This window comes from Clytia hemisphaerica, unplaced genomic scaffold, assembly GCF_902728285.1.
Source record: "Clytia hemisphaerica strain Z4C2 unplaced genomic scaffold, Clytia hemisphaerica genome assembly, whole genome shotgun sequence".
Lineage (NCBI taxonomy): Eukaryota > Metazoa > Cnidaria > Hydrozoa > Leptothecata > Clytiidae > Clytia > Clytia hemisphaerica.
This window is the reverse complement of record NW_027103994.1, coordinates 705869-733210: the sequence shown is the minus strand read 5'-3', so window position 1 is coordinate 733210 and position 27342 is coordinate 705869. Positions and strand designations below refer to the sequence as shown.

General features: G+C 35.0%; 3 protein-coding genes across 3 annotated transcripts in view; 2 read left to right on the top strand and 1 right to left on the bottom strand.

Annotated features, from left to right (window-relative positions):
• LOC136811231 (glycoprotein-N-acetylgalactosamine 3-beta-galactosyltransferase 1-like) overlaps positions 1 to 27342 on the bottom strand; it is a 68160-nt gene extending 40818 nt beyond the window's left edge. The window contains exon 1 of the mRNA XM_067067844.1: positions 27333 to 27342. The gene's annotated coding sequence lies outside the window, so the exon portion shown is untranslated. The remainder of the gene's footprint in view (positions 1 to 27332) is intronic.
• On the top strand, positions 2856 to 7347 carry LOC136811230 (uncharacterized). The gene is made up of 5 exons (XM_067067843.1): positions 2856 to 4467; positions 4866 to 4923; positions 5587 to 5691; positions 6115 to 6213; positions 6330 to 7347. The coding sequence occupies exons 1-5, from the start codon at positions 4265 to 4267 to the stop codon at positions 7137 to 7139; spliced, it is 1275 nt and encodes a 424-aa protein (XP_066923944.1). The 5' UTR covers positions 2856 to 4264; the 3' UTR covers positions 7140 to 7347.
• Positions 8885 to 23310, top strand: LOC136811287 (uncharacterized). Its single transcript, XM_067067904.1, has 9 exons — positions 8885 to 9124; positions 9701 to 9749; positions 10681 to 10785; positions 12174 to 12239; positions 12485 to 13137; positions 18430 to 18547; positions 18897 to 18986; positions 19926 to 19953; positions 23054 to 23310. Exons 1-9 carry the CDS (start codon positions 8961 to 8963, stop codon positions 23308 to 23310), a joined length of 1530 nt encoding a protein of 509 aa, XP_066924005.1. The 5' UTR covers positions 8885 to 8960.

Genomic DNA, 27342 nt, shown 5'->3' with positions numbered 1-27342 from the left:
TTCCTAACTGAAAGAGTTTCTACTTTCTCTCATAAGAAATAATAGTAAAAACAGTAAAAATCTGCTTCTGGCATACTGTAATAGATACCAGAAAGAATTTCTTGCATCATGCCTTTGCTTAAATAGAATTTAGTGCTTTTAAATCATTAAAATGATATTAAAATTCTTTCCGATTAAAGAATTTTAAGCTTTCCCCCAAAGATTCTTGCAGCAGATCATTCATTGCTACAACTTTTGTGACCAATTCTTTTATATCTTTCTCATTCGACCTAAAATTCAAAGAAGGTATTAACTTTTTTAATTTATCTTTTTTGTTTATTGATTCCTTTATCAATATTACATTAGAGGCTTTTCGTCTAACTTTTTACTTGTTATTTCTATGTAAGAAGAATATTCTCCATCCTCCCTTTCTCCAGTGCAAATCTTCTTCGTTTTAGAGGGCTCAATTCGTGTGATTTTTATAACCAGTAAATTTTTGCTGAGGCTCGGGTGTTCTTATTTTTTTGGCACTTTGAACCTTGAATTGTTCTTATTTTTATTTGTTCTTATTTTTTCTAAGGTAAAAAACAAGTTTTGGCTATTTACTTCACTATTTAGAGGATTTTAGAAACTAGTGATTCTTTTTGCTATAACTACTACTTTTTAAAATACTTTCAGCCTCTCCACTGTTCTTAAATTGTTCTTATTTTTGGCATTTTTGAGCCTAGTTGTTCTTATAAAATTTTTCTTATAAAAAAAAAGTGTATACACGTCTCTGCTGAAGGTTGTTTTACGGTTGTTTTACTTTTACTCTTCCTTATGTGCGGCAAGTTATTGTTCTATCTCATGTTTATTTTCTTATGCAGAAATAAATTCTAAAGAAATAAAATAAGAAATAGCATTAAAGCATTTATAACAGCTGAATAAAATCATGTCCGCTCATGGTGACGGGGCTGCTACTGCTGAAAGTGTTCAAAGTAATGCTGAAAGTGACTTACAATCTCTCATACGTACATTCCAAAGCGAAGTGAAAACGACTGACTGGTTGAAAGAGAATACAGCTGAGAGATGGGAAAAAGAAAATCCAGAATTGGCGACTGAATATAAGAATGCTATCAAAAGTCAGAAACCATCAAAAGAACAGTCAAAGACTGAAAGTGGTGATGAGAAAAATCCTGGAAGTTAACTGAACTGACAGAAGGAGAAAAAGTCAAGAAAATTCCCAAGTGACTTTGTTTGCAAGGTGACGGGTATGTTCGAGTCGAAAATCAACCCTTTGAGAGAATTTTTGTCAAAACTTTGAACGATTTCTCCAGAAAATCATGACCTTTCGCTTGAGAAGGAAGTTTTAGTCGTTCGTTTTTCAGAGACTAACCTATGATTTTGTACCCTTTGAGGAGCCTTTTAGGGCTTGAAAAATGGTAATCTTATGGCACATACCCGTCACCTGTTTTGCCTCAGTACAAAAGGCACAGCCAAAAGCTGTAATCTTTCCATGATTCGCAACGAAAAGCTGAAATTTTAAAATTTGTTGCATTACATTGCATTAAACCAAAAAGTCACGGTAAATTTGTTGAATTTTTCCTCTCTTTTCAGATTTTAAAAGTTGACTTTTTTTAAATGTGTATAAAAAGATAGTTTATTTATTTTGAATTTATCATGATTTTAGGTCATTATTAGAGTTTCAAGATTTATAGTTCTGAGAAAGAAACTACTATACTGTTCTGGCGGTATTCAAAATTTTCCTTGTATGGTTGAAGTGGCCTTTTTTTGCTGAAATTTACAGAATCTAGACATCAGTTTGTATGCAATCTTTCCAAGAAAATAAGTGACCGAAAACTTTTGTAAGTAAAATCAGCCTGTTTGTTTCGAAATGTCCCCGATGCATCAAAACGTGTTTAAGATTCCGTCTCTTCCTTACTTTGCAGTGATCATTTAAAAGTTGACAATATCAGATTTCTATAGCCATTCTCCACGAAGTTAGCCTAACAAGAAGGCTTTAACATAGCCTGGTTAACCAAGCTTATTTTTCAAGCCCAAGATACGGCTGACGGCAATATAGCGTTATCGGCGCTTTAATGATTTTTTATGATGCACGGAATTTTAAGATGGTCTTGAAAAACTGTATATTCAGTCACAACTTACCATCAGATTTTACCAAGTGACTGAATCAATGTGGCTTAGATTTCTAGGCTAGCCTTAACAAGGATATATCTTATAAAGGATATAATATCCCTTCATTTCTTATGGTATTTTGCCTTGCGAGGTGACGACAGGAAATAAGTATGTCCTGACAGGCTCTTTAAATAACCTCATCTTCCGCCCTATTGATTTTGTTCTTTCCGACACCTTGCCTAATTTTTGATCAATTGGGATTTTCCCAATGCCTCAAGTTCCTCATGTCGAAACGTCTATAAACATAAATCACTGTTATAGCTGTGCGTCAGTCATCCCTTTTTGTAAGAAAATAATTAAGCTCTAATTTTACTACATAATAGTCCACATAATTGATCTATATAGAATATAGAATTAGATGCTAAAACATACTTTTTTCCTTATATCTATTTAAGTACTTTTAATAATGCTTAATCTCATACATACTATTATGCTTTTTTGATAAAATACCTCAGATTTTTTGCGTAGTTAAAAACGTCAGTGCTTAAACATGTACGTACTGAGCTATAACAGATCTCTAAAAAATTGCTTGAAGGTAATGTGAAGTTTTGTAATGTTCTTATAGAACAAAGCTACAATTTTCTCTTGACATTTCATAGTAAGAGGAATATTTTGTCTTGCATGTTGTTTTATGATAAGCAAAAAATAGTTGTTCTAGCAGGGTTTTTTGTTAAAAAAGTCAAAAAAAACAAATTCTTGTAACGACAATTTATCACTTTTTCCAACCTATGATTTTGAGTTTCTTATAGGAAGTCTTCCTCTTTGAGCTTTGTTATTTTATTTGGGATGGCTTTTCTTAAAGCAAATATGGCGCAATCAGATACTAAGTCAATTTAAAAACATCTTATATTTGATATCACTCAATATTATGTCAGGTATGTTACTCAAATTACACCTCAGTTACACCACCATCATTGGTGCTTCTTGAAGAATGTTGAATAGTACAGCTTTTAAAACCTTTGTCCATTTTTTTTTATAAGAACAAATTATATTAGAATGTGAGGCTTCGAAGGCCAATATGTTAAGAACAAGTTAAGAACATCCAAAGGCTTCAAAAATTTTGGATTTTCTTATAAAAAAAACCTGTATGGTTTTTTTTTTGTCTGTATTGCCATTGTAAATAAAAAATGTTTGTCAATCGTAAATTTAGAATAAGATGACAGACTTTTTTTATTCTTAGAAAGGAAAGCCGCATAATTTATGTCAAAAAAATAAATTAATTTCAATTGTGTCGTCACGTATAAGGAGTATATAAATAAAGACAAGGAAACGCACTTTTTAGTATGCATCATGTGCTTGCTCTATTAAGATCACAAATTCTTGATCTGTGACTTGACTGTGTGTGATCAAACAACACAATTTTGATTATCCTTGTGTTGTGAGGTGTGTTTCCAGTACTAAAGATTCATGATCTGATATTATTAACGATCAAAACATACATACATGATATTAGTGTTCAACGACATAATTTTAATCAAAGAACAGCAAAAAAGTTCTAATCATCAATCATTTTGCTTGGCTGGTTTCCAGTTTTAACAAACGTCAATCGATTCAAATACAAAAAACTTTTGTTGTGTGAACGACGAGAGCATATTTGATTGCTATTTTCTTCAACTCAGCGTGGAAAATAGGGAAGTGTAAAATTATTCTGAGCTGCTGGTTGCATGTTGGCATCGTGAACTCATATCGGTATCAAACTTTTTCGTCGATATCTCTGTCACTGCTTAAACTTGAATATCGGACAGTAGCATTTTTTGACCATTGTACAGACGTTATACTAAGAAGTAATTGTTGTCATATCAACCGATTGGGATTCTTGTGGAGTAAAAAAGTTCCTTTAACGTTGGAATACTGAAAATTTCACTATAACTGGTAGCAATACTTGGTGCGTAACTAGTTATAAAGGAGTCCGACGAGACACAGCTGTAAAATCGTGAACGAAGAACATAAGTAAATATACTGCTGAACTTTTCATCAAAGGTCCAGGGGAATTCTATTATCAATTATAAGTTTTCTGAATCCAATTTTATTTGTTTCTTGTGGCTTTTATCGCGAACTGGAAATTGACCATGACGTGTCTCTAATGAGATATAAGTCGTTCTCAAGTTGAATGATGGATTCTTTGAAACCCTTCACCACAGACAGTATAACAGACGTTGACCAAGGAGGTTATGATGTTGACCTGGAAGATAAACTTGACTTACCACCTGATTTGAAATGTACCATTTGTTGGAAATTGATGAAAGATCCAATGCAATTCCCTTGTGGTCATGGTACTTGTAACTATTGTCTACAATCGCTGGCTAAAAGCAGGTGGGTGGCTGATACCTTTGAAAGTTGCATTTTCAGTAATTTCCGAACTTTCATATCTTGTATTATTATGGAATCTTTGCGATTTGCTATGGAATCTTTAAAACTTGACATGTTGTTATGCCTGTTGTAATCTTTTCAAGAGTTCATTATTCTTTGCCTTCAGAATCTAATCCGAACGTTTATCCTCGATCAAGTAGGCGTGTTAGAGGTTTGAGAGGTTTTTGTACTGTTGACGTCTTATAAATCTTGTCAACAAATATCGAGCGCAAAATTTGAAGTGCAAAATAAAGTTTCGACAACTCTTTTGCTAGTGAAACTGGGAAGTTCAATTTGTTTATCATTAGTCATGAACATTGACAAAAAAGGTATCAAATAATTTCCTGTTTGTTTATTTTTAGCTTATCAAAAAGTCGACCGCTGTGTCCACAATGTAGAAGTCCGATACCAATCAAAAAAGTGAGTAAATATTTCACATGAAGGGTTTTTTTTTCAACCTAGCAAGTTTTGATTTTCACTGACTTCAAATATTATGAAAATATTCTGTTTTTTTACACTGGCCTTGAATATTACCAAATACAGTTGACTCTCGCTTATTCGAAGGGGCATCCAATTTGTTCGAATTACAGGGAGATTAGTATTAGAGGGGTTTTATGAAAGGGTTTTTACTTTGAAGGGTGGGACAAGGAATGTTGTTTTTGGTTAAAATTTAAAAATTTGAATATGGGGGGGGGGCGGAGGATATAAATTTTTTTATAAATTTACCCCCCCCCCCGGACATGATGAATTTTGACCCCCGGAAATCAGGTCTAACCCCTCCCCCCTCCCGGACAAGCATCAGTTGACCCTCTGGATATTAAATATTACCCTCAAACGGAGCAAAATCACCCGAAAACAGAGCAAGTTTTTAACACCCCGAACAAGGCAAATTTTGTAGATTTTTTTACTACCACAGGACATTATATCCTCCACTCCACCCCCCACCTCCCATGTACGATCATTTTCTGGAAGAGCCCATTTTAGAAAGATTTGAACCGTTTATTCGAATATGCGTGAGTCAATCTTTACGGGTTGCTTTAAGAATTCCAGTTTAAATATTACTATCAATTTTCGTTTTCCTAGGCACTGAAAAACGTAATGTTGAAGCGATTCATCGAAGCACTTCGTGTCAAATGTATAAACTCTTGGCGAGGGTGTACTTGGGTCGGAGAAGTCAGCAACATAAAGGTTAGTTAAAATGAAATAACGTGGCAATGATAATGTCTGTAGTGTGAGGAAATTCAAAATTCTATCATTTCAGTACTTTCTACTTACTTTATCCATACGTAATCCTTAAATCAATTTAAAGTATATTTTGGGAAATTTCTTCATAATTTTTTATAAAAGGCAGTATCAATCACAAGTAAGATATCGGCCCTGGAAAATCAAGGTGTATAATGGAATTTTCATGATAAAGTCTATTGGTAATAGACGAAATTCCAGAGATGGATCTTGTAAACTTTGAAATGAAAATCCAAGGGGGTACCCCCTTCTACCCCATCTAAAACTTCAAGACAACTTGCTAAAATGTAAGCAGAAGACGTCCGTCCCATCCAAAATTGACCTCTTCAACATTGGGTGTATAACAATTATATATTTCTTCTGCTGTAGGATCATTCGTGTGATTATGAAATGACGAAATGTACAAATGCTGGTTGTGGTGCAGAAATTGAGAAGAAATCTTTACCGGATCATCTGTTAAAATGCAATGTGAGTATATATGTTTCCTTTTACTTCTTGATAACGAGGTCATTTTTGTGGTTTGCTGATATGTCTTGTTACTGGCAATTCAAATTATCTTATAAAGTCTTATTTTTATTTTGTAGGTAAAAGCAGCCGAAACGGATGAACTAAAACAGAAAGTCAAAGATCAATCTAAAGAGATCACAGATCTCAAAACGCAATTAACAGATTACGAACAATTAAAAACAGATCATCAAAATCTACAGACAGAACAACAAAACTTACAAAATTTTAATCAATTTCTGCAAGCCAGAATAGATGTACTGGAGACGGAGCAAAAGAAACGAGACAGGAGAATAACAAACTCACCTATTACTATAGAAGATACTGAAAAGAAACCGTTCATGACGCTGGAAGATTTAGAGTGTATTGTTATCAGTGACGACGATGAGAAAAATGGTTTACCAGATTGTGAAAATGCTCTACCACATTCCGTGCACTCTACAAACACTGATGCAAACGTTGACTCGCATACCTTACACTCACCAAATGCTATTCCAGAGTCTCCAGAAAGGTTATCTACACCTTTTGCTGATATTGAAAGTATTATATCACGAACCACTTTCAACCGTACTGATAGTGGTAATAGCTTTACACATTCAACGGCTGGCCCGTCTTCTTCGAATGATGTAAACGGGCTACCATATTCTTCACAGTATTTCAACAATCTTTCAGTCTCTTCTCCTCTCCATATGAACAATCGTCCACGTACACCGCAGTCACTGTATGAAAACAATAATGATAGTGGTAATAGCTTTACACAATCATCAAATTTACCACATTCTTCATCATTTTTCAATCCATTCTCGTATCAAAACAGTAGTGACACTGCGTCAACGTCCCGTATTTTTTCTCCATACGATTTCAGTAATATTGGTGCTAATTTTCAATAATTTTCACGTGGATTCTTTATTGATTTTCACTAAAAACATCATGACCATCAAATGGTCAATGATAGCTATTCTTGTGTTTTTAAAAGCATTGTATTATAACACGTTTATATTTTTGTGTAAATATTTATATTAAAACGATAGTAAAAAACTAACAAATCTTCTTTATTCGGTTAATAAAACATGTGGATCGCGCCCGTCATCAGTTTTATGATACCCATCATAGTCCTTCTCTCCATTACATAAAACTTTCGAATACTTTAATCGTTAGCGAGACTAATTTTATTATTAGCGTGTCAGGAAAATCTTGATTTTTTTTGGATTATTTTAGCGAATCAGGATTTCTAAAAATTTTGCGTGGATAAATTTTAGCGAATACTTGTATTACATTATTGACTGAGTTCTTTTTCTAGCATTTCTTTGCACTGAAACCCTTCCTATTGATAAAATGTATCAAGGCAATATAACCAGAAATTTCGCGCGGATAAATTTTAGCGTTCTGTCGATTCGGCATGTTTTAGCGAGATTTATTTTAGAGAAAATAGGGAAAACAACGCTAAAATTATTCTCGTTAAAATTTCTACGATTAAAGTATACTTTCCTAGGAAAGGTTGACGATTTCTCTCTCGTCTTTGGCTCTCATTGTCCTCTGGAACTCCGGGAACTACTAGTCTTTTTGATATAATGAATGGCGCAACTAAATGATTTTTCGACAGGTATCACCATTTTTTCTTTACAATCCGCGTAGTAAAAAATCGATATCATTTCAAAATAGAGCATTAAATTACAAGTCTTATTATTATTCATTTTCTCTAATTTTTTTTTCAACTCTAAGTAATCTTTTGTTATTTGGAATTTTAACATAATTTTTTGCAAAATTGTGACCTTGTCTACGTCATCAATCAGAATCAGAAAGCAAAGTTCAGTCAGTAGGCTCTAGTCTACTAGAACTGTGACTTTATCAGCGCAAGATACGTGTATTACCCATAGATTTATAAAGCCTGAAGGACTAGATGTCGTACTTTTGCTGGAAAGTGTACCGTGGTTAGGCAAGATATCCTACCTAGGTCACGTGACATTACAATAGAATTTCATCAATTTGACCAATCAGAAGCTTCGCAGGTTTTCGAAAACAATAGCAACAATATTTTTTCCGATATTCAATTTTTTTTGCCTGCGATGGCTTTAAGCTCGACATCTAGCCCTTTGGTGTTTATAAATCTATGGTAGTACCCAACCAGAAAAGCCAGGCTTTGATCGACTATTAACGACTATTTTATTGGAAAACTTTTTACCTTGAAGAAAATTTCCTCAAATTTGGTTCATAATCTCAGAAATGGAAAATTCTCCTCAACTGTCTTCACTTCTTCTTAAAAAAAATTTCAAAATTTTAAAGTCGCCAAAAATGATTTGAATTGGATTTTTTATATACCATTACCATTGAGGTAATATTCAAGAAAACGATTTAACCACTCCTTCCCCATACTGAGAAGGTCATATTTTCTGTCTAACCAGAGCCGTAAAAAAATCAAAGGAGTCCGTGAAATTTTTGAACAATCCTAGGGTCCAGGGAAGGTCTCAATTTTCGCGGTGCGGGGGTATGAAACCGGCGTGTTTTGTTGAACTAAATTGTCGCGGTTAGCATTCTATGTGTGTTCTATTTCGTTGTACATTATATTGGTGGAAATTGATTCCTTGAAATTGTGGATCTAGGGCTAAACCTCACGTTTGTTTATCTTTACAGAAGAAAAACTAAAATGACAAAGAAATACAAAATAATATAACAAAAAATAGTATCATTTTGATGCACACGACTAAAGAAAGATGGCATTTGTTGAAGGTTATGACGTGGAAACAGTGCAAGATATTTCATCCGATTTATTTTGTGTCATTTGTTTGAAATTGATGAGAAATCCTGTTCAATTCAAGTGTGGCCATGGAATGTGCTTTGTATGCTTCAAAAGCTTGCTACACCGCTCTAAACAAAAGTAAGTCATATTCATGATATTCATGACATAATCTTTAATACGGAAGCATCTTAAATGACCCGGGCGTTATGAATACAGTGGAGTCCATAACTCGAACACGCACGAGGAAATTTTGGAGTTACGGACATTTCGAGTTACGGAGTAAGGTACATAAGGGACCATTAAACGAGTTAAGGTGACATTCGAGTGGTAGAGGTTCGAGATAAAGAGACACCACTGTATCACTATAGACATGGAAACTTCAGCTATTATTGGATGGCTTATGTTTAAGTATTGGAAACTGAAGAGATTTAACTCCAAAAGCTTGACAATTACTTGACAAAAGTTATACCTCTATACTATCCTCTATCTATTATAAGTATAACGTTAAGCACAAAAGTTTTTTTAGATGTTAGTAGTTTGCCAAACATTCATTTGAGTCATCTGGTACACGTTTGTTTTTTATAAGAACATCCAATTTTTTTGCCTCTTAATTTTTTGAGTTTTAAGCCTAAAAATGTTGTTAACGTTCTTAATGTCACTATTTTTTGAGTATTTTGGTCCATTTTCCTAATAAATTTCATTCAATATTCACAGAGCCACAACACAATGTCCACAATGTCGTGAAGTTGTCAAAGAAGGACAGGTTTGTTTGTACTGAAGCTCCATTATTGAGCTATTTCATAAAAAAGAATTTTCCCCAACCTCTCTGTTCAGAGTGTCCTTAAAACCTGGGACAATTTTGGAGAGTTGAAATTTGAAAATTTCGTGAAAAGCGAGCTCTTGAAACGTAGAACTTGCTCGAGTGGTTTGATCTTCTAAATGTGGCCTTCTCAACGCGGGGATAATTATTCTTTTTCTGGAATAACTAATTCAATTTTTAATGGCTCATTTTCACTTTTAGTTCAAATTTGAAAATAATTCGAAAAAACATTATCTCATTTTATAGTTGCAAATGGAGGCAATTAGATTAGACTTCCCTTTTTTCAAACTGCTTTTAGAATTTGTTATTAGAATTCATTTCAATTTCAAAACAATCTTACTGTACTGAGGATGGTTCTCTGTTAAGGACCGAAACATCTATGTAATAAATTAATAAAATTGAACGATAAGAAGCTTCTGTTCTATTAACGAACTTTATGATTAAGGAATATGAAAGGGTTAACCTGCTTAATCGAGAATAGTTTGAATTATAGAAACTTTCCATGGCTGAAAGATTCCAATGAATTAGGTCTCTTATTAGAGGTAGTTTGACTTTTGAAGATGTCCCATACGATCATAGCGGTTGAGAATCAAGACGGGAAAGCCTAATTAGAACCTAATTCAATGGAATCTTTCAGCCTGGAAAGTCTCTATAATTCAAATTATTCTCGATTAGTACTAGTAATCGTCAGTAAATAATCATTAGTAACATAGTTTTTGTAGAAAAAGGGAAAGTGTCACCCCCGCCGAAGAGTGCAAAAAGTGTTAATAGTGCAATTAACGATTAATCGCACTCCTCTAAACCAATCAGATTCGAGTAATTTTGCACGGCTGACGATTAAACATATTAAAAGATGTTCTCTTCTAAATTTTAGATTGTATCAAACGTGATGTTGCACCGCATCATACTTTCATTGCATGTGCTATGTGGTAACCATGACAACGGATGTAAATGGACCGGTGAATTGGATCGATTTGATGTAACATTACTGTTTGTTTTTATTATTACATTGTAACAGTGGAACTAGCCGGTGGAACTTTTTTCCTCAGTGGGAATAAAAACTCCTATTGAAATCCCAACGGGGATCGAAATTCTATTGTTCCAAGGCTCAAAATTCAGTGGGGATGGTTTTAAAGTGCAATTCTTAAACATTGAATTTCCGATGGGGATGAAATTTCAAAGTATTTTCCCACCGGGAACGAAATTTTCGCCAAATTTTCCAGTGGGGCTGGGGTCCCAGTGGGTGTGTGACACAGGGGTGTATTATCGACCGCCGGAGGCGGTTTCTTTCATAGTGGTACGCTAATCTCTTTTTGCCTTGGCTCATTACTTTGTCTTCCATTTACTTTCGGTTTTTTTAACTAGATTACCCAGGTGTTTCTCTTTTTTTTCCCTGAATGTCTTTTATTCGGAATTGAATAATCGAGACATGAAAAATGACTATATTGTAATCTGTTTTCAATGAATAATCTGAAATGTACTGGAGATGACATGTAGGCGTTAATAATGTGCGTGCGCTCTTTCGCGAGCGTGATGCGTGATTATCTGGCACCCAGATGGTGAAATTTTCATCCGACACACTAAAGCTCTGAAGGTCGGGAAAATTTTCAACATCTGGAAGGTTTACATTACGGAATTTTGCAAGACCGGGTCAAGGATTTTGCAGCGGGAGGTCTGGTAACCCAGCCCTCGTTTTTGGGGATTGGCGGGTCCAACCGAAATATTTTTAGCTTTACATGCAAGGGCTGTTGAACCCGACTGAGGATGCGTCACATCAAAGGCCGACTATCATTCCTCTCCGATGGGAAATTGGCCCGCTCCCTTTAGAGCTTTAGCGTGGGCGGCCGCCAATCCGCCATCGGAATATCAGATAAAATGCGTGATGGAAGCCGGTCGTTTCAGTGTGGTTTAGATCCACACTGTGACCTAGTAATAATGACCAATAAACAAGGATTTCAAATTCAATATCTGCCAACCAAAATTTCGTAAGTTTGGTAATTGCTGACCCTTGGACCATATAGTACATCGAACTGTGTGGATATCTTTTCCTATCGACTTGGTATAAAGAGTTGATTCCCTTTGCATAGCCTGACATAATGCAATGTTCAAAGTTCTCTCGCCTCAAAGAAGTTAAAAAAAAGAGTAATTTTCGTCTCAAAACACTATCAAAATAAGCGAAATTTAAAGAATCTCGCCTAACTTTTTTTGTTGTAAAACTACATGTCTGTCCAACACGAGAATCGCTGCTTTAACCACTGAAAATGACGTACCTAGACACATCAAACAGGAAACACCTTTGGGTAGCTATCAGGAAGGAATCTACTGATCGAGTTCGTGTATTTTCTTTTTGTTTTTTACTGCTCACAGGAACATTTCGCGCAATGTACGAAACATTCAGAAAATGCAGCAAACAAAAAGTCCAAAAAGAAAAAGGTTTGTTAATTCGAAGAAACGTTTCCTCTAAGAGACGACCAGTTTTAAAGGGAAGAATCCTAATTCCACTTTTGCTTTTAACTTTCTTTTTGCACCCAGTGTCACAAATTACATAAAATAAGTAATGAATATTTTTTAGAATGTATTTCATTTGAATATTTAAAGCTTCATATTATACCCTTGCTCTTTTGTCGGCTTAAACATAAACTCTATTACTTATTTTAAGATTTTTGTTGTTCATTCAGAAAAGAGCAGATCAAAATCAACAAGCACCACAAAACATCCAGAACGAGCTTCTCCTGCAAATCACTGAACAGCTCTCAAACCTTAAAGAATACATTATCAGCCCGAACGCAACTAAAACGCAAGACTCGGACCCAAACTCCACGGACGCCGCGATGAAACCACCGTTCTGGACTAGATTTAACAATAAAAGTGTCACGTCTAGCTGCAAAACTAAAACATTAGCCTTGATCCTTTTCACTATATCCTTATTGTCTGGAATGCATCTACTGGGCGGAGGCTTCTCTGATTGGTTCATGGACGAAGACGCAACAGCCAATCAAACGCCTGGAATCGATCACGTGGCAACATACCAGCAAGTCCATAGCGAACTGGCAAAAATGAATTCCCTAATATACGCACAGCAAAACAATTTTTTTCAACTCCATCTCGGCTCCAAGGAGCTACAATCGGACCTGGAAGCACAGAAAACGGCGACACTCAGGCTAACGGGTTTATACTTGAAGAATAGCCTGAACGCGGCACATTTCACTAAGACCTCCATCGCAGATGATGTGGATGATGTGTTTTCACAAGAGATGATGCACCGTAAATTAGGACTGGAACGAACAGCCGGTTTCCAATTGGTCAACATGAAGGAAGATGCTTACGCAAGGTAAGTTTTAACAGGGCTATTTCGGGGAAAGTTATTTACTATAACAGTTTGTATACAGCTTCAAGTTTTGTAAGGGTGATTTTTGATCCCTTTGGGTCTGTTTTGGTGCTCTTAACTTTGTGTGTTTAAAGCCTAAAAATGTACTCTTGAAATGTCATTATTTTCTGCATTTTTGTGGGTATTTTTGTGTAAAAGAGCGCAAAAAGCCTTAAAATGCTCATAGAATGTTCTTAAATTTCTGGCCTCAAAACCGTATGTTCTTACAGAAAAAAACGCCCATTTCAGCCGAGCGATTTGACGTGTCCATTGCGGGGACATTACTACTTGAAATCTTTTTGCCGTTTCCTTGGAGAAGGCTGGTATGGTTATTTCGAGAGAATGATTATAAAAGTAACTGCTTACAATAACAGCTTGTATATAGGTACAAGTTGTGTAAGGGTGATAAAGAAAATCATCATAGCAAATATATTGTGGCTACATTTTATATAAGTGTTAAAGAGCTTTTCGTAGCCAAGCAAATTAAAATAGAGCTTAGCTTTCTGCAAAGCCGCTTTAGAAATTTGATTTGGCTCACTTTTGACAACGCTAAAATCTTTAAAACTATTTAACTGATATGATACACTCAATGAATAAGAATAGTGTAGAAAGGGCTAGGATCACATAGGAAAGAACTTTTTCTTTGATTGTTCACTTTGACTGCTTACCACTCTCAAATACAGTACTACCATTCAAATTACGTTCAAAGTTGGAAAATTATGTACTAAAAAGCTTTCATGGAAAAAGGTTTATAGTACTCAAAAATTCTCAAGCTTTAAACACATGGTTTGGGCCAAATGACGTCAAATTTCTTTTTAGTTGTTAAACGTTTTTTTTTATCAGAACAAACTATATAAGAAAATAAGGCTTCGATAGCCAAAATGTTAAGAACAAGTTAAGAACATTTTAAGAGTCAAAAATACCCACAAAACGGTCAAAATAAGAACATGTTAAGAACATTTTTAGGCTTAAAACTGAAAAAGTTAAGAACATCCGAAGGCTTCAAACATTTTGGATGTTCTCATAAAAAAAACGTGTATTACATCAATCCAATGACTTCTGGGATTTGAGGTCATTTGACCCAATTAAACTCAAAACTAGTTTCATTTCAGACAGGCTTTGGTGTAGGCCTGGCCGTAGTGCAAACGTAGAGAATTCAACACCGACGCAAGGTCGTGTGTCCCAGACAGGATTATACCAAAAACTTCGTACTTAGTACAAAATAAAACTTGATGCTTTCTGATTAATGCTCCAAAATTAAGATAAAGATTAAGGGTTAGTGGAGCAATCCAGGGAGAAAGAGTGTCAGAAAGAGTGTCACCCTCTCTTACCATAGCTATCAAAAGAGGAGCCTTCAAAGTCACCTTTGACTGTGGTCGATGACTTACTTACTTAATTGCAGTAGCGTAGACAGGAGGGGCGCAAAATTTGTGTAGGAGAGCAGATTTTTTTGACACTATAATTATAATTATCAGATATATAATTACAAAATATAATTACTGTGTCATAAAAATCTACTCTCCTACACAAATTTTGCGCCCCCCCCCTTGGCTACGCTACTGAATTAGTCCTGATAAGTCTATAATTCGTAAACGCCATCCTTCTGAAAACAACTACAACGTATTCAAGTTTAGATTTCATAAAACAATCTTTTCCACATATCAGACATTACACCACGTTGACATGAATGTGTTATTATACACAAGAGTCCCTAGAAGTCAGTCAAGTCATTTTCCGACCATCAAGTGACGCATATATGAAAGTGTCTTGTTACATTTTATTCTTTTCAAAACTTGTTTTTCTTTGATCATAATAACACCATTCATTAGAAAAGAATAGAATATATTGTCGCTGTTTTAGCATCAGGACAACTGTAAAAGGCCCAAACCGAAGCAGAACCAAACTAGACTGAACTGGAAGCCATTTTAAAAACTTAATAACTCCTAAAAAATAGATTACTTTAATACAGCGGGTAACCTATACATAAATGAAAAAAATTAACAAAGCTGTCATCTTAACATTGTGTTAAGACAAAGTAGGATTAGATTTAACGAGTAAAGAAAGAGAAAAAAAGAAAAGGATAGATACTTTCCTGTGTATTCCTTTAAAAACGTTAATTTCAATGATAAACATTGACACTTATTCAGTGCTATACACAACATGATTTTTTTATAAGAACAAACTATATAAGAACATAAGGCTTCGATGGCCAAAATGTTAAGGACAAGTTATGAACATTTTAAGGCTTTGTAGACCCTAAAACATCTATTTTCTTTGGAAAATGGACAAAAAATACTCTCATAATAGTGAAAATAAGAATATGTTAAGAACATTTTTAGGCTCAAAAGTCAAGAAGTTAAGAACATCCATAGGCTTCAAAATTTTTGGATGTTTTTATAAAAAAACAAATGCATATTCAATGCTATACAGTATCGATGTCTAAATCTTATGATTTTAAAATTCTTACTACTGTATCGACAGCTCTGGGGGATCACTCATATGGTCCGACCCACGGTAGCACATACCCTCAAGGCTAGGTTTTTCGAGACCCTTGAAATGCACTGTAAAGGTGTATTTTGATAGAGTACACTACAAAGGTGTTCGTTTAGCTGGATACACTGTAAGGGTATATTTGGGGACTGCTGAATAACAAGTCTGACAGTAAAAATCGGATGTATCTTTATAGTTTTGACTCGCACCCATTTTAATTTGTTTTGCACATTGTATCGACATCTTAGGCTCATTTTCAGATGGATTCAGCAAAATAAGATATGAAATCAAGCTACACTGTAAGGGTCAGAAACGTTCGGTAAAATGCACTGTAAGGGTACCTTTTCACTGCTCAAGGGTTGCACTGTAAAGGTTTGATTTTGAAAGCCAATATTTTGACGGCACATGCCGTTGTTTAGAAATCGAGTGCCCCCCCCCCCGGGGGATTGACAGGGTTTGGAATATAGCACTAGTATTGTGCATACCTTATAACACGAGCATAACGAGTCTTAACCCTTCGACCATCCTGTTTTTTAGTGACGTGGGCTTAAAATCTCAAGATTGACAAGCGCTGTTTCTCGGAATTGTTACCAGTGAGATATGGATATATACTAAAGACCAGCCAGGAAAGTCTAAATAAGAAATACAGTGGCCCATGAGCTTAAAACATTTCTTTTTACCAATATAAACAAGAACAAAAAATGGAAGTAGTCTATTCCTAAAACAACTCCAAGCTACACGTTTTTTGTTATAAAACATCCAAAATCCAAAAAAAAGCCTTGGGATGTTCTTAACTTTTTGAGTTTCAAGCCTAAAATCAGGCTATTTAGAGCAAAATAAGGGGTCATCTCTTTGACAGCTGAAAATATTCTTAAAGAATAATAAATGAGGGGTCCTAATAAGGTCCGGGGGGGGGGAGTAGAGAATTTGCCGTTTATTTGGAACCTAAGAGTAACTTTTTTCCCACCCCGTTCAGGAAGCATGAAACCAGCCAAGTAATAAAAAATCAAATGGTAAAAATAAAAAGAATGAATCACTCACTGTTATTAAGTTTCAATAGCCGAATCCAAGACAATATTATTACGATGGTAGCAACTCATTATGGAACCATCGAGATTTTACCAAAAGTATCCAAACATCTTTTTACATTTTAATTTTTCGGTTTGTTTTTATTTTTATTTGACTAAAACAAAACAAAAAAACGTAACAAAATTATCATCCCCAAATTGAAGCTGCCAGGAATACACCTATATATACACCTTTTCGACCGTAGTCGCGCGGTCAGGCGCGTGCCACTTCATTATTTAATTATCCCCCTAAACTCGACCTAATCCTTTTTTACACCTTTTTCTATTGTTTTAAGTGCGAAAAAAGACTGGGAGGTTTTTGGGTGGTAAAACGGACAAAAAAATGCCCGCGCAGCAATTTTTCGAAAAGGTGTATTTCTGATCAATACAGAGAAAAACTTCTCTGATTGATATAGGGAGAAACTTCTCCAAAGTGGGCTAGATAAGATGGGATTAGACCAATCAGTGGAAGTCCAACATAAAGAACATTGTCCAACTTTTTCCCCAGCCAGGAATCTAATATCGTAGGGGAAAAGAATTTTGCAAAGAAATATCACATTTTTCTCCGTAAATTCGAAAGTAAATTCAAGTTTATCTACAACAAAAATATGACCATATGTACATTTTTTACACTGCATAAAAATATACAAAACTTTTTTATCCCTAATTATAAATAAAATGCCAATTACGATTATCTCCTAGTAAATAAGGGTCCAGGAAATCAGACATAACCCAGCACTAAAATGACTTCGTTTACTTTGCAGTCTTGTACAACTTGTATTCACATGCAGGTCTGGCCGTGTATGGCGTGCTGTTGCACTCGCACACGCTGGCACACACCTAAAATGGTTTGCAAGTGCTAAAATGGCACTCCTAAAATATACAAGAATGTACAAAATCCCTTTTGCAAGGGCTGTTAGCACGTCATAATCTATGACATATTTTTTATGGAGTGCTATTTTGGCACGCGCAAGGTATTGCTCATGCCACATGACTTCGTTAACTTTGTAGTATTGGTACACCCTGTATTAAAAACGTTTGTTATGAAGTAAGTGTTAACTAAAGAAGTTATTTGATGATCAATTTAAGATAAAACACAACTGACTTTTCTGCTTGCTCCTTTCACATATTCGTTTTTCCAAAACAAAAACCACTGAATATTGTCAAGAGGTAGAAATTTAAAGCAAATTAAATGTACTTCAATAAATTATCCTTTTAAAGAATATTTTCCTTATCAAAATCCTTTCTTCAAAACATATAAATAATAGTTCAATAAATACATTCTTTTAGTAGTTGTATAATGAAATGCAATCGAATATTTAGAACAACACCCAACACCTTCTACCAGCTCCCATCGACTTCTTTGATATAACCAATTGTCTTTGCCAATACTACCCGGTATTAAATGAAAGTCTGGCGCAAATGGATGGAATGTCTCCCTACCATCATCATCTCGAGTATCTGATGGTGTGATCCCAACCTTCTTCAAACAAGCTGCAACTGCAACGTCCTCTGCATTAGATTTAGACTCACAGGTTTTTGAGATACTAAAATACTCTATCAAAGTCTGCCTACTAAATATATAGCCGGCACCACCGCTATTGTAGTCTGTGCTATGATGCCACAAGTTATGACCGAAAAATAGTTTATCACTTGAAGAATAACTGGATAAGAAATGTCGTAAATTTTCCATGATAAGGAATGTGTCATCGTCAGCTTTGATGAACCAGCTGGCATCCTTGGAATGGTGTTTGAAAATGTACCGCCAACTGTTCGCTCCAAAATTGGTCCAACCAACCATCACTTTTCCCATTATCGTAAGAACCGCATCAGAAATTCTATTTTTCTTGACCGTGTCAACCCAGCTGAAGTTTTTATTAATTATTTAAATCCCTTCCCAAATAAATCATCTGGTCCCAATAGCATCCCCCAAAAAATCCTTCGCCTTTTAAAATTTGACCTTTCTGGACCGCTATCTTTTCTTTTTAACCTTTCTTTTGAATGTGGTTCTTTCCCCACAATGCTTAAACTTTGCAAAGTAATTCCTGTTTTCAAAAACAAAGGCTCCCCTCTTGAGATCTCTAATTACCGCCCAATTTCTTTACTTTCCAACATCGAAAAAAATTCTTGAAAAACTTATGTACTCTCGTATCATTACTTTTCTAGATTCTCATCGCGTATTTTTTGAACGTCAATTTGGTTTTCGTAGATCTCACTCAACAATCCACACTTTGCTTAACATTGTTGAACGTATTCGTAAATCTCTTGATAGTGGTGACTTTGCATGCGGTGTGTTTGTTGATTTGCAAAAGGCTTTTGACACTGTTGATCACTCTATTCTGATTTCAAAATTAAATCATTATGGAATCAGAGGCAAAGCTAATGAATGGTTTAGATCGTATCTATCCAATAGATCTCAGTTTGTTTCCATCTCCTCCACTGAGTCTTCTATTAAAATAATTCCTCATGGAGTTCCACAAGGCTCTGTTCTTGGACCCCTTTTATTTTTATTTATATAAACGATCTTCACAATGCCATCTTTTCAAGTGAAACTTTTCATTTTGCTGATGATACCCACCTCTTACATTTTAACCCTGATCTGCTTTCATTATGCAACAGAGTCAATCGTGACTTGAGATCCCTCCAAACATGGTTGAAAGCGAATAAAATTTCCCTTAATGCAGGGAAAACAGAATTTTTAATCTTTAGACATTGTCGCAAACCTCTTCCTTTCATCCCTTTTCTTAAAATCGGAGGTAAGAAAATCTTTCAAAGCTCCCATATCAAATATCTTGGTATTTTGATTGATTCGCATCTCAATTGGAAAGCTCACACCACTTTTTTGTCAGCCAAACTTGCTCGAGCAAATGGTATCTTATCTAAGCTCAGGCACTACGTTCCAACAAAAACTCTAGTTAACATCTACTTCGCTCTATTTCACTCTCATCTCCAATATGGTTGTCAGCTCTGGGGCCTCACTGAAAACACCACATCCAAACCTATATTTATTCTTCAAAAGAAAGCCTTACGTCTCATGACTTTTAATTCCTTTCAATGTCCTTCTTCTCCACTCTTTTCTGATCTTAAAATTCTTAAAATCTTTGACCTAGTCAAATCTCTTAATATTTCATTTGTTCACAAATCTTGAACAATAGATTACCCCAAGATCTTCTTAATTTTTTTGAATTTGTTCAGCTTGAAGCTGAAGGTGACGATAATCAAGGTACCAGAGGAGCAAGATTGAAGCTCCTTTTTGTTCCTTCCTACAATACCATTACTTTTGGTAACAAATCTTTTTCTAAAATCTGCATAATACAATGGAATAGTATTCAGCGATCTTATCCAAATATTACTCTGAGCTCATCTGATTCTAGCTTTGTCAAATCTCTTGCCTTTACTCACTGTCTTAGGGAATACTGAGCACACTCCCTACCCACAGCTTATCTTTAATCCGTAAATAAATAACTAGCCATAATTTTCATTAAAGTGCCACCGCAGAAGAACGATCAAATAAATTGTTGAATTTGGAAAGAAATGTTACTTATAGCCGTTACTTCTGTTAGAATGGCATCTCATCTGAAGCAAAATTTAGTCTACAAATATTAGCAATTTGTGTCCATCTCGGAGATATCTTCTTATAGAGATAAGGTAAAGTTATTTATTTATCATCTCTTTTATTACCAAAATAATGGTATATTATGGTTTGTTCATAGCATACTAAACGCTACTGTACTAAACTGCCATTTTACTGTAATAGTCAAACGACATGTTTATGAAAGGATAAAAATTTCTAATTTGACCTGGTCAGAGCGGTTAATAACTACTTGTGGTTTAAATAGGGAATTTCCCAACAAAAAAAGGAATTTCCCTTAATTTGACTCCCTGAGGTCATAAAAAAAGACATATAGAGCTTTGAAAATGGGTAATCAGATCAAAAAAAATCCGGAAAAGTGTTTTTAATGATGATAAAACAATAGAAATACAGTCAAGCTAAGAATGTTACGGTACACCATTTAACCGGAACTAAAATACTGAAAAACGCGCGCAAAATTATGAGATGTTTGCCCAACTTCCTTATGCGTGAAGCTATGAATGCCATCCTCGGAAGCTTTAGGCTTCCTGCGGTGGCAATAATCTCCTCAAAAAATCTACAATTGTTTATACATACTGTTGTACAGAGTTCTATAAGAAGAAAAATAGGCAAATTAACAACTTGAATCTGTGCTGGTATGTTGACAGAGCAAGAATCACAATTAATTTCTGAGCTTGGATTAAGAGAATTTGATACACAGTTTGGCCACAAACTTGCATCAACTAAAATCTCTGGATATAAAAAATGCGAAAGAAGACTGACAATGCTACCCGTTTCTCTTTGTTCCTTCTCACTACCACAACTATTACAAGTACCCTGAATTACAAAACTTGTTTCAAAAACATGTCTCTCTTCTTCTGATAATTCTTTGAAAATATTACTTCCAAAAATCTCTTGAAACTCTTAGACCTAATCTTAGAACCTTAATCTTAGAACTAATCTTAGACCATACCGGTTCCCTAATTTCATCCAGCAGTCGAAAAGCATTACTTTTCATATCGTAATCTTCAAGTGAAATTTCCATTGATCCACTTAATTGAAGCAGCTTAAAAAAATCACTTGATTTTTCATATGATACTTTAGCTTTCATTTCTGGAAGAAGCAAGCGGTAACATATTTCAAGAAAGCAATCAACAGCGCAAGAATAGGTACGACTGCCAGTTGTCCTGCTTGAATTTCGGAAATGTGCAACATTCAATGCAGTGTCTAGATTAATCGCAAAGTCTTCCTCTGCCATACTGTGAAAAATCTTCAAATTATTTTAGGAGCAAAAAGCAAAAAATGTAATTACAGTTGACACTGTCTAATTTGACGTTCTACTATTTGATAAGCCCGTTTTGGATAAAAATTTGAAGTCACTTTAAAGGTTTTGAAAAACCACTCTCTTATTTGATTTCTAGTAACAAAAAAAATGCCAGATATTTTGAAATTCAAATGTTCGATTTTGTTGCGTTCAAATTAGAAACTCAAATTTGACTCCTCAAATATTGCAAATATCAAAGATTTCTTCCAAAAAACTTATATAAATTTTCAGCAAGATCTTCGGTTATTGTACTGATTCGACGTTCAAAAACCAATCGCAATAATCAACCTTCGCTTCGCCTTCTTCTTCCCGTGTTACTCTATAATTCAATATTTACTTTAGGGATTTGGGAGACTTTCTCAATATTCAATATGCTGTGGTATTCGATGAGAATCCCTTGAAATTTGAATTAGAGAGTGTCAACTACTGTATATATAGATTTTTGCAAAATGCAAACTTTCCTTTATGGAATTTCCCTTTATAGGGCGCCTTGTTTTATACTTTAGTTCAGTTTCAAAAATTCTTTTAATTGTCAGCTGTGTGCTGTTCTGTATCAATAGTGTTAGAACGATGATGGAAAAAACTATATAAATAACTGTCAGACTGTTGTTCTGTCAGTCTGTGTTCTGTTTCGCTGGAAAATATAAATCAATCTCAATGTCTAAAAAGGATTCAAATTGTTTAGTTTTCCTTTCAGCAGACTCACACTGGATTGTTGGGTTTATAGAAAAGTAGTGCGATTGGACTACTGGACTGTGCTAATAACTGGAATAAAACAGATTTAAAGAAACAGGGAGAAATTCAAGATGTCTGCCACCATCACATCAGGTCCACCAACTTTCCTTTTTTATCGCTGACATTACCTTATACCTAAAGCCAGAGCCATCGGCTGATCGTTTGAAACATAGTCAATAGAAGAAATACCAGATAATTCAATTGACATTGTTTGAAAGCTCCGACACGATAGGAAGAAACAAACGTCCGCCGCGCAAGCTAAAAAAGAGCTATCCTGTAAAACACGGCTTATCGCTCTTCATTCCGGGAAATCAAATAACCGTTAATTGATAATGTTCCGCTAAGCGGAACTAAAATACTGAAACGCGCGCGCAAAATTATGAGATGTTTTCCCAACTTTCCCTCACGAGTGAAGCTATGAATGCCATCCTCGGAAGCTTTAGGCTTCCTGCGGTGGCAAAAAATTTCAAATTAATCTACTGAAATAATTTATGTATTTTACAATTGTTACTTGCACTTAGGTGGCCGCATTTTTATGATTAGTCCAGGCTATAAGGCGGTCTCCATCCTTTTTTATTTTGTGGATACCGTCTCATGTATTTTAAGTGTTCAAATGGTAAATAAATAGTTACTTACTTACTTACTTACTTACTACTTTTATCCCATAAAAGTATTATAATAATTTCATTTCAGCACCAATTTCAAACATCTCAACAAACGAAATAACGCAACGATCCGTAGTACAGCCTTCACGAAGCGTTTACAACGAGGGTGACGATTTATTTTGTAACTTGTTGAAAACACAATTATCACAAATCCCTGACTGCGATTCAAAAGATGAACTCAAAATTGAAATACAAAAACTCTTACTAACGTGCAAACGGAAAATCAATAGTGAGACGCAACAAAATCAACACATGCCTATTATAACTTCGGTACATTCGGTTTGAGTTGCCATATTTCCCATTTCAAGATTTTTTAGCTTTTTTAGAGCCAATATTTTACGTGGATACAGTAGCAGTTATCCAAGACGATTCTTTTAAAAAATTCCACGACTAACCGACTCGGCTATCTACGGACAAAACGGAACATTTGAAAGAGAGGGTATTTAAAAGCTGGCAATTCCGGGTTTATGCCGATGACCACTCAGCTATCGCTTCTAAGGTGACTCCTCATCGAACAATCACTACCAAAAATTTAACTCGGGATAATTGAGTTCATAAAAATCGGCAGCTTCTCTAATATTATTATACCCTGTCACATGATTCGACTTTGTCTTCAAGAAAGATACCTATATTACCGATGGATACGCCCTATTGACCTAATGAATGAGAATGACGCCAAATGTATTAACTTTTAAAAATATTGACGTCAAATATTTTTTTTTTGTAGTGATTTTTTTATAAACAAAGCATATTATTTGTATATCGTTCATTCGAAAAAAGAAAAATACTGTTCTCAAGGAAAGTGTTGGTGGTTAGTGGAATGTTGGTAAGTCTTTTTTTCCTTGTTCAGTTTGAAAGATAAACTTTGCGAGTCAGTCTAAATAAGAATCGGTCTTTCAATCGAACTTTATACAGTTGAGAATCTTTAATTCGACTTTTAAGGAATGAGGCGTTTTTTTCTAGAGGAAGATTCGAATTTCAAAATAATTTAACTTTGCAGTTGAAGGGGACCAAAATTACAGAAATCATATACGAAAAGAAATGAGATTCGAATTAGAGAGAAAGTTTAATGTAAAAGTTAATCTAACTATGATGAGGTAATAAAAATAAATCTATTCGAATTCTCACGGATTTTTCTTGCAGTGCGGTTTCTTTTTTCATCTATTTGAATCGATCAAAGCCCATGTACTATCTGAACTCTGAGGTTGTTAGAAGCAGAGTTAGGTTTTCTGTTTTTCGATTTTCAGATGTTTAGATTCTCAAGATAGCATGATAGAAATAAATCGGCATACATCGATTGAATTTTAATTAGACATCAGTTCTTAGAATCTACTGTTACCTTTGATTTGACAGATTCAATATCTGTTTTTGAGATTGTAGTAGTTAGATTCTAAAAATAATTTTATGTAAATTATCAGCGATTGTCGACAATATGGTTAAAGGGTTTTCCAGTTCGCAATCATGATTATTTGGGTACAGATTCGAAGTCACCTGTTTTTAAAATCATAGAAATTAGATCTTAAGGAGAATGGTTGATGTAGACACGGGGGAATATGTTTTTGTTGAACGTACTAGACTGTAATTTTTGTTGTGTCCATTAAAAAAACAAAGCCAGGACCGGAATAAAAAGGCGCTGTCAGTGGTATAGTTGTCATTAATCTTGGTTGCCGCACAGGCGGTTCAATTCTCACTCGTAGCGGTTCACTTGGTAAGTGAAAGAACTTTCACCTTGACTGGAGTCACTCATAATCCGTGTCCCTTCCCATTATTACCGAGTTTATGTATGTGTGTTTTTCAGCGACGGAGACGGTAAATCAGCACTTTTACCGTCCTCGATTTTGCGGGGCAGAATTGCGGGTTATTCCAAATCGCTTCAGTCACTTTACCGTCCTCAAAAGCGCAAATACATAAACTCGCTATTATATTCTAATACGCCTGAATAAGTCGTCAAGCAGGCTAGACTAGTCTTCGCCCGGGTCAACTCATTTCATGCGAGGGGAATTGGGCAGTCAGTCCAAGCTGCTGTCAAAAGCGTCTATAGTTGCGAAAATGGGCCCCAGAGCCTCATGCAAACGAACCAGAAATAGAAAATAAAAGTTTCATAGGCTTTTGTCTTTGAATGAAGTGGCAATTGCAATGATGATAAAACTTGTTACATCTAATGAGGCAGATTTTAAATTATCTGTTCGTTTATTTGTTGCTTTCACGATTCTCAGACGAAGTTGAACCAAAAATATCGCAAAATAGATCACGGTTTTAAGACTTTGACCGCGGTTTTATCACTTGATTCTTGTATCCTTGGTCGATGTACCTTGTAAAGTTTCAAGTTCTAGTAAACCTGCTTATGAATTTTCGGCGTATATTCTGAGAATTTTCATGTGTTTTCTTTTCGAATTCTTTGAATTATAAATGCCAGAGCTAGCTGTGCAGGTTTTAACAAAAAAAAACATCACGGTGACATTAATTTTGTTGTTCCTACCCGATTCTTGCATAATCGAAAGCTGTCAAGGTCTTCATATCTGTTTTCGAATTTTCAGTCTGTATATTTTGAGAACGGTTGGTGTTAAAACATCAAATACTCTTCCTCATCGGACTTCTCAAACTTTAATGTATTCATAGTCCGAGAGCGGTTTTGGTTGACCCTAGCAATCATAGTTGTTATTTTATCAAAAGTCTTCTTACTATCTTGACTTTGACCCTTAGAGAAACTTTGGGAGATTGAAAACCTCAACCCTTAAGGCACGCACAATCTTGGGACGTCAATCTTGCTGCACGATTTCTAGGAGAATATTTGTAAAAAGTTACAGACGGAACAGTGTCGAGAAAAAGCCGTGGTCGCCAGGCATATGCAAAAGGGTACAAATTTGCAGGTAATAGAGGTTTTTTTTTGAAAGCCGATTGATTTAGTGCTTTCTCTCTATTTTCTGGAGCTAACCATTGTGTTTTCACTTGTTGCAAATCTTTGTTTTTGCCTTGAAATATCATGTCGTTAAATTCTGAAAATGTTGATAGTTATTTACCCGTACATAGGGGAGGGCGCCATTCTTTCTCTGTGGATTAATCCCACCATTGGTCCTTCTCTTTTTTCCTTCTCTTTCATTATCAAGGATCAAGTAGAAAGGCATTAAGTGACCCAGCCAGGGTTTGAACCCACAACACCACCTCCCGCACCGTAGCCGAATACTCTACTTTTACACTAAAACCTGTATCCACCCGTGTTTGATGTCGAACTAGTTAACGATTCTTACAATCTGAAAAAGATCTTTTGAGTATTATAGATTTGTTTTGAGCGTAATACCATAAGTAAAGTCAACAGCGACAGATATCTCTAATTTTTCAAGGATTGATTCTTTGGATCGTAAAATCTGTTGAGTAATTGTGCAGTTTTTCAAGTTATCTCCTGTTCTTTTATTTGCGGCTTTCAACATTCCAAGAGAATCTGAACGGATATATTACCGAAATAGTACCGATTATTGTGACTTTTGTTACAACATAAAGCTATATGGGCCTACCGTAATTTCTCTAATTTAATACGTCCTCTAATTAATGCGAGGAAATTATTTTCGTCATTTTGAACTAATTTAAATCCGCTAATTATTAGTGCGAGCACCCATTTACCTACTTTTGATTTTCCTCTAATTTAATACGGTAAAGTTCAAATTTTCCTCTAATTATAGTACGAACTGATTTTTAAAGACTGAGAACGCTGATCTTTTCGCCCAAATGAGGCAGATGACACGTGAAAAGTTGGAAGAGTTTGAAAAGAGAAGAAAATATGGGTTAGAAAAAAGCTTAAAAAAGAAAGAAACAAAAAACAGAAAACAGAAAAACAAAAAATAGAAAAAATAAAAAAAATTGTCTTTTTTATTTTTCCTCCAATTTAGCGCGCCTTTACAAAGTTTTTCCTCTAATTATTAGTACGATAAAAAGATTCCAGATTCAGAGCAATTTATATCCTCCTATTATTAGTGCGACACCTCCAAAATAATTATTTTTTTGGTCGTATTAAATTAGAGAAATTACGGTATTATTGAATTTTAGATTAGTATGGTAAATGTGCGGAATGTCTCCAATTTTCAATACCTGAGAAAAATAAATGCGAAATTCGTTGTGTTACAGTAAAACAGCATGAGGTATTTTTCGCTAAATAGATCTGCGGTGGAGCACAGGGCTTTTTTAAGTTTTTGAACTAATTTGATGCAAGTGACATCATTTATCGTATCGATGCAATCAATAATTTAATTTTCAAAGCTATGGAACGATAATGATTCGCATGATTTTGTCCACGACAACAGAAACAACCTTACTGTTATTATT

Bases quoted from the DNA above. Each gene is read 5' to 3' on its own strand.
- LOC136811230 (XM_067067843.1), top strand. From the start codon at position 4,265: ATGATGGATTCTTTGAAACCCTTCACCACAGACAGTATAACAGACGTT. The intron at 5,692-6,114 runs GTTAGTTAAAAT...CTTCTGCTGTAG, and splicing joins GAGAAGTCAGCAACATAAAG to GATCATTCGTGTGATTATGA. The intron at 6,214-6,329 runs GTGAGTATATAT...TTTATTTTGTAG, and splicing joins ATCATCTGTTAAAATGCAAT to GTAAAAGCAGCCGAAACGGA.
- LOC136811287 (XM_067067904.1), top strand. From the start codon at position 8,961: ATGGCATTTGTTGAAGGTTATGACGTGGAAACAGTGCAAGATATTTCA. The intron at 10,786-12,173 runs GTAACATTACTG...TACTGCTCACAG, and splicing joins GTGAATTGGATCGATTTGAT to GAACATTTCGCGCAATGTAC. The intron at 18,987-19,925 runs GTAAATCTCTTG...GAATTTGTTCAG, and splicing joins TAACATTGTTGAACGTATTC to CTTGAAGCTGAAGGTGACGA.